This window comes from Sinocyclocheilus anshuiensis, unplaced genomic scaffold, assembly GCF_001515605.1.
Source record: "Sinocyclocheilus anshuiensis isolate Anshui unplaced genomic scaffold, SAMN03320099.WGS_v1.1 scaffold3248, whole genome shotgun sequence".
Lineage (NCBI taxonomy): Eukaryota > Metazoa > Chordata > Actinopteri > Cypriniformes > Cyprinidae > Sinocyclocheilus > Sinocyclocheilus anshuiensis.
Genome location: NW_015548391.1, coordinates 595 through 8,303, shown reverse-complemented (window position 1 = coordinate 8,303; position 7,709 = coordinate 595). Strand labels below are relative to the sequence as shown.

Genomic DNA, 7,709 nt, shown 5'->3' with positions numbered 1-7,709 from the left:
CCCGTGGTGGCATGTTGGGTAGCACGATAATGCAAGAGGGTCTGGGAGAGAGCAGTCTTAAATGGGAAACCTTGGGCAAGGTGTGCACGTATACCATTTTTCAGACTTTGATTAAATCTTTCCACGCCACCATTAGCTTGAGGATGGTAGAAGGCGGTGCGTATATGGGCTATGCTCCTGGCAGCCAGGTACGATGAAAACTCACTGGAAACGAACTGCGGCCCATTGTCAGTGGTAATGGCCCACGGGATTCCCCATCAACATCAGAGAAAAATTTATTGTAGGTGGCCATATTAAGCAATGACACTTTAGCTCCTGTGTTAAGAAGCAGCAGAATTCAACAGTCTTTCAGCTGCACACCAAATGTAGAGAAAGTGACTGAGTGAGGACCAACTGTATGAATTACGGCTGGTGAAGGCTGCGAATTGGACTTTGATCTGCACCACCTTGCAAAGTGGTTGAGCTTACCACAATGTCTACACTTTTGGCCGATAGCTGGGCAGTCTGGGGACCTGTTGGCATGACGAATGGAGCCACAGTTGCCACATTTCCTTCTTTGTTGACTTGACTGAGGCTGTGCTTGCTGGATGATTGCACCTGCAGGCTGGAACTCCTCATCCATGACTGTATTTGCAGGTACAGAGGTGATATCACTTTTAGCTACATTAGTCTCTGCTATTTTAGCTGCACACTGTGTAGCTTCTTCAATTTGGAGTGCCAGAGTGAGAGCCTTATCCAAAGTAAGTCTATCATCTTCCATAAGCAGCCTCTCTCTGACCCGTGCACTGTTTGTTTTTTCAATAAGTTGGTCTCTAATTAATTCGTCACGGAGAGCACCGAATTTGCATGGCTCAGCAAGGCTTTTTAAATCAGCGACAAACTGACTGGCTGATTCACCCGATCGTTGGCATCTTTGTCTGAAATTTAGGCGTTTCAACAGCACGCTATGAGTCTTTTGAAAATGTCCTTTTAGTCGTGCAACAGCGTCAGAGTACGTATTTGCAGTGCCGAGCGTCTGGAAGATCCGTAATCCCTCAGCGCCGAGACAATGGATGAGAAGTGCGCGCTTTCTCCCGTCCGGGACATCATCCAAGCCCGCGGCTACAAGGTACGTCTGAAACGACACATACCACCGCTCCCACGGTACGACAGGTTCACCAGCGTGGGACAGAAATGGCTCAGGGGGAGGCAGAGATAAAGCCATCCTCATCGCCAAATGTTATGTTCAACAAAAACACATGAAAACAAAGCTTCGGGTGCATGCTAGTTTACTCAAGGAACTTCAGCGGCAACAGCAACGGAATACGGTACAACTGTATAGCATGCACATCAGCATGACTTCACGACAGTATTACTACAACAGATAATAACAACGAAGAACTGGTTAGCAACCACAACACCTACAGTTCTTTTTTAGTTACTAGAACTCTCGTGTAAGTAAAGTAAACTATACTAACTAAGCATTTGTCAGTACAACATACTATTCCTATTTCACTTTACTTAGTTTTTTCAAGGAAATCGGTTTGCATGCTTTTTTTTAAGTAAGCCCAACTAATTCGATTTTACAGTGTAGGTACTGTTCATTTTTCTAAATAGTTTATGCAGTAATTTAATGCTGGTTAACGTTAATGTAAGAAATTGCAGCAATAATAGCAAATAGCAATAGAACAATCCACATCCTAGACAAAAAGCTCCCTCAAATGTTAAAGGAGGGAAGTAGTCCAAAAACCTAGAGCAAAATCACGTTCAGGTCTGACTCCTTTGTGCTATACGGAACATCCATGTTTTATACTTTATGGGTAAAATTGAATCTTTCTTCTGTAAGTTACATTAATGGAGTAAAATGGCTCATGAATGTCGTTTCATGTTATTGTCTCCAGACAGAACTAAGATTGTGGACCCTCCCCAGGATCTACGGGTTTTATGTGGAAATGATGCTGTTTTACACTGCAAATATACAGTGGACCACAAGTTAAAACAACCCACAATTCAGTGGAAGAAGGACAAACACAAGATCACATCATCTGCTAATGATGACAAGTAAACACACCACTTAAACCATTTCAAACCAGCCATATCTCTGCTAATCGGCAGTGGTCAAACTGCTTAATAGTGCACAGTTTCTGTTCATTCTGTTCATTTTTGTTTATTTCGAGTAAATATTGTGTAAAAGTTCATTTACATTTGATCAGCCACTGGCCGCTCTCTTTCGAGATACCATATCAGCATGTGCAACTAACTGAGCAAAGCAAACCCATGAGCATGTAAACATCACACACAGCTATAACCTCAGTGTGGCCAAAACCAGCTGCTCATGTCTTGTAAGAATTGCATTTATTGCAGTGGTGTTTATAGTTTGTGATTTCAATGGCTGCAGATACACTGAATACGCAGACGGCTCTCTGAAGATCACTGACGTTCAGATGGAGGACACAGGATCCTACAGCTGTGAGATCAGCACTAAACTAGACTCGGTCAGCGCCACCGGCTCCATCACCGTGCTGGGTGAGTCTGACACTCCCACATACCAAATACAATCTGGTTTTACATTTCACTGGTTCTGAAAGACATGGATGTGGTGGACACTCCTCAGATAAACCTGGTTCTCCTCACTCTCTGGAGCTGTCTGAAAAGATGGACCATAGTGTCACGCTATCCTGGACGCCAGGCGCTGAAAACAACAGTCCTGTATCTGGTAACTGAAATCAAATCTTTGACTACGTTCAGAATAGCCCACCGCGCACCCTCTTCTATCATTTATTCAGTTTATTCAATTGACATCAGTAAGCATCATTAGAAAGGTGTTTATTACATTTTTGACCTCTGTTTTATTATAAACTTCTTATAATGTCAGTAATTTATTAATGAGTGTGTAATATGAAAAAATCTTATGCATGCACTGAGGAAAAAAAATAACTCCTGCAGGAACACTACTCCTCAGTGGTGATTGATGGATTCTTCTGTTTACTTCTAATTTCTTTAAGGAGTGTTATTTTATTTTTTCCCCAAAATGAAACAATGTGAGTGCTCAGAGCCGCTCCAAAAAAACAAAACAAAACAAAAAAACCTCTCCTTTTAATAAGGGGAATGAGTTTTCTCAAGAACCATGCTTACTTGTAAACAAAAGATCCGGACTGTACAGCAGACATTTGTCATTTGATTTGTGAGTAAAAGATCTGACTTTACACATTTTTTTCCATGAATCAGACATTGCTACAGTTGGATTGTGTGACCTTTAATATCTGTTGTCCACCAGAGTATGTCATTGAGATGAAAGAGGAGCAGAATCCAGAAAAAGGCCAGTGGGAGGAGTACAGAAGAGTTCCTCCAGACATCAGACACCTGGAGATCCATCTGCAGTCGTACAGCACATACCACTTCCGGCTCAGAGCTGTTAATGGCATAGGAACCAGCGAGCCCAGTCCTCCCTCAGAGTCCTACAACACACCAGCAGCCAGTAAGACACTTACAACTCCCAGCTTATCATAATAATGACACAGACATATAAAAGGTTTTTTCACTGTAAAAGTGACTTTTCATCCTCTGTATTTAATAGTCTTGTATCTTGATTTATGAATCTTTAAATAACTGGACTAGAAAACATTTCCCTGACATGCAAAATGGCATAAGATTCAGAAAAAGAAGTGTTAAAATCAAGTGAGTTTTCTGCTTAAAACAAGACAAAATAAGAATAATAGACTTAATTCAAATGGAAAACAATATTAGTTTTCTGACTTCATGTATTTCAATACATTTTGAAATATTTCTGAAAAATATACATTTATATATCCAGTCTACAGTCTACATCATAGACTCTTAAAAACCTGGGGTCTCCTTTAAATATAAGGAAAACTGCAATGGAAGTTCCCCCCCAATCTCGTGAGAAAACCTAATTATTTTACAAGGTGGTGATTTTGTATGAATTGGTGCGATGCATGACCACCGATAAACCTTTATTTGCTAAAACGTAAAATTAGGAGCTGCCATGAAAGCATGCTTTTCTAAGACTCCAGTGGAAAAAAAAAACCTTTCTGTCCCAAGTATTATCATTTGTGAGAAATTTGTTCATTTTGATTAGGAAAGCCTAATTGTATTAATGGATCTCTCTTGCACACAGTACCTGACATGAATCCAGAGAATGTGACGACGGTGTCTACTGATCCAAACAGTATGGTCATCACATGGAAGGTGATTAACAGTCCTCCACTAGAGGAAAAGTCTCCAGCGCTGCTCCCGGTCAGCTACCATTCTGCAGATTTCATCAAACACTCCTGAAGGTGTTCAGTGCTGATCATTACAGGCAGGAGTTTTGGTGCACAGTTTGAGCTGAAGTCTGCAGGATGGTAGCTCTCCGGGAGTCTTCTCCAAAAGATAAAGCCAGATTACACATGACAAAGAGAAGATGATTTTGACGTAATCGTCATGTTTAATCTCCTTTCTTACACGTCTTTTACATTTGGAAGGAACTGGAGCGACGGCAATTTAATGGACCAGGATTTGAGTACAAGATCTACTGGCGTCAAGCTTCAGGCAGGGGTCCACACTGGAAGGAAAGCAGCGTCTCACATCCTCCGTTCATCGTGAACGGCACTGGGACCTTCATCCCCTTCGAGATTAAAGTTCAGGCAGTCAATGATCTTGGTGCAGGACCAGAACCAGTTGCTAAGATTGGCTACTCAGGGGAAGATGGTGCGTTTTCTAACATTTTCCTGCTTCAGTTCCCAGCTTTTCTAGAAACATAATTTTTCAGTAAAAAAAATAATAATAATTCTAATTTTGAAAAGAGTATTAGTAATCTTTTGACAGTTTCATAGTAATGCCTGTCGATCTCTCACAGTACCTCTGGAAGCTCCTTCAGAGGTGGCAGTGACCGAGCTGAACAAAACCTCTGTCCTGGTAAGATGGAGTCCAGTCAGCATGGAATCTGTCCGCGGACACTTACTCGGCTACAAGGTACATGATCTATAAACCATCATTTATAGTTTCTGCACTTGGCTGCTGATTCTCATAGCTGTGTATTTTCTCTCTCTCTTTCTTGAGATCCATCTGCGAAAGAAAGGCCCCAGAACTCACAGCCGAAGAGGCCTGCCGATGCACGCTCCAGCGGCTGACAAGTACAGAGAAATCGAGGTTTATGGAAATAAGGTGGAGACGGTCGTGAGCAACTTGCAGTTTTACTCGGACTATACTCTGACAGTTGCAGCTTTCAACAGCAGAGGTGAAGGTCCGCTCTCGATTGAGTATCACTTCACCACTCCAGAGGGCGGTAAGGTCACTTTTAACAGCGCATGTGAAAACCTCTATGGGTAGCACTTTATAATAAGTAAGGAATAATTTACTCCGGGCCGTTGAATTATTAGAAAAATAATGCAAACCCGAGGTGGTGATGCGGCCACGACCCGAAGCAGAGTGGCCGTTACACCTCGGGTGTGCATTATTTTTCTAATAATTCAATGGCCCGGAGTCAATTATTCCGCTTATACTACGGTTACCACACCTCAAGACATCGATCAGATGATATATTTAAAGGGATTCGTCCGGTTTTTGTACTTAAATCGCTATTGTGAGTAGGATTATTTCTTCCGCATCTCATCCAACGCCTCTTTTGCTAGTTCCAAAATGTCATTTTAAAGCTGGTAATGGAGGCTTGAGCCGTTGATAGCATTCTAATGCAGTTATTAATTAAGTTATTAGAAAGAGAGAGCTTTTGTGAATTAGGCTACCTCTGTGCGTCCCTCAACAGTGTTCTGCAGCAGCGTCTCTAAACAGCGCTGTAATTACCTCGCTAGTGAGAAATGTCATGTGTAGCCTTTAAGTTGCTACACTATATAGGCTAACCGATAAAATCGTCATGGCAGCGCTGACAACACCTTTTTGTGCAAACTGCATGACCGTAGCTGCCTGGAACTACGTTTGCCGTGCGTTTCCCTGAAAATAATTGCACACCTCAGAACGTTCGTCAGCCAATCAGATTCAAGCATTCAATGGCCCCGTAGTATAACTTTCATTAATAAATCATTAACAAACATTATATAATGCTTAACAGATCATTAGTTAAGGTTAATTTAAATTCTTACAAATGTCAGTAAACTTTCAATTCATATCATGTACTTTTTTAAAAATCTTCAAATTATTTTGACAGATGGTTTACAATGATTAAAAGCTTCATTAATAAATCATTAACAAATATTATGTAATGCTTAACTGATCATTAGTTAATGCTTAAATGTCATTAAACTTTCAATTCATACGATCATGTACTTTATTAAAAATATACTAATGATTTTAACTGAAATTGTACAATAATTACAAGCTTACTTGTTAATGTACTTTTCATATACGACCAAATACTCAATATATAATTTTTTTATATATATACTTACAAATGCTGTGGGGGAAAATCAATCAATCAATCAATCATTAAATAATCACAGTCTGTAAAGGTCACATATTTGGTCTTCATTTGTTGTTGTAATGGAGCCGATGAGACGAGAGGCATGCGGATCCATATGCAAGCTTTTATTTACAGGCATGGTCAACACAGGCAAGAGTCGGACACCAGCAAACAGATTGTCTCTGGTGACGGACACCAGCAAACAGTTGTCTCTGGTGACAACTGAACGAGCAGAAAGTTCATCATTGGAATTATTGGCAACGACTGGTTGAGTTAACAGTTTACAACTAGATTCATTGGCTGAAACCAGACAGGAAGACAGTTCATAAACGGGCTCACAGACTGAAACTGGACAAGCAGACACTTCAAAATCAGACTCTTTGATCGAAACGGAACAGACATATGGTTCAAAATTAGACTCATTGACTGAGACATGATAGATAGACCGTTCATTAGTGGTTTCTTTGATACTGATAGGAGTAATGGGACAGACATAGAGTGCATTTGTAGTTTCTGAGCTCATGACAGGCAGGACAGATGGCTCAAACTCCAATATATTCAGGGAAACAGAACGGGCAGATAGTTCATAGTTCGGCTCCCTGACTGAAATTGACAATACAGGTGGGTCATAATCAGGCACACTGGGAGATACTAGAAAAGCAGACAGTTCCGTTGTGAAGTCATTAATTGAAACTGGTAAGACTGACAGCTCTAACTTAACATTATTGACTGGTTCTTGACAGACAGGGAAATCAAACACACGCTGGAACACTGAACAAGTTGACAGTTCACAGTTAGTCTCATTGATAGGACAGATAGATTGTTCACAAGTGGTTTCTGGACTCGTGACAGGGTTAACAGAGCATACAGGGAGTTCATTAAAGGTTTTCATGGCAGTGACAGACAGAGATGAGAGTTCCTGAACGGCCCTTATAGCTGCAGCAGAACAGTCAGGAAGTTCACAGACAGCATCTTCAGGTGTGACAGACAAGGCAGAGAGTTCAGAAACAGCTTCTTCGGCTGGGTTGAGACAGGGCAATAGTTCGCAAACGGTCTCCTTGACCAGTTCAGGACGAGATAATAGTTCATAAACGGACTCCATAGCCGTGACAGGACGGACAGAGAGTTCACAGACGGCCTCCGCAACCGTGACGAGACAGGCTGAGAGTTCGCAGTCTGCCTCCACAGCCATGACAGGACAGGACGAGGATTCTCAGATGGCCTCCATAGCCATGAGAGAACAGGCAGAGAGTTCACAGGTGGATACCACTGACACCTCTGGAGGTTCTGCAGCAGATTCCACCACCTCTGGAGG

At 41.5% G+C, this 7,709-nt stretch overlaps 1 protein-coding gene across 1 annotated transcript in view; it reads left to right on the top strand.

The window, feature by feature from the left end:
- Nucleotides 1–5,266, top strand: part of LOC107656721 (neural cell adhesion molecule L1.1-like) — a gene marked incomplete at its 3' end in the record, with an annotated part of 32,034 nt that extends 26,768 nt beyond the window's left edge. Inside the window, exons 12-19 of the mRNA XM_016444665.1 lie at nucleotides 1,881–2,040; nucleotides 2,378–2,505; nucleotides 2,594–2,695; nucleotides 3,257–3,457; nucleotides 4,118–4,188; nucleotides 4,464–4,689; nucleotides 4,838–4,953; nucleotides 5,041–5,266. Of these exons, the coding sequence (XP_016300151.1) occupies nucleotides 1,881–2,040; nucleotides 2,378–2,505; nucleotides 2,594–2,695; nucleotides 3,257–3,457; nucleotides 4,118–4,188; nucleotides 4,464–4,689; nucleotides 4,838–4,953; nucleotides 5,041–5,266 (1,230 nt within the window). The remainder of the gene's footprint in view (nucleotides 1–1,880; nucleotides 2,041–2,377; nucleotides 2,506–2,593; nucleotides 2,696–3,256; nucleotides 3,458–4,117; nucleotides 4,189–4,463; nucleotides 4,690–4,837; nucleotides 4,954–5,040) is intronic.
- Nucleotides 5,267–7,709: the final 2,443 nt, after the last annotated feature.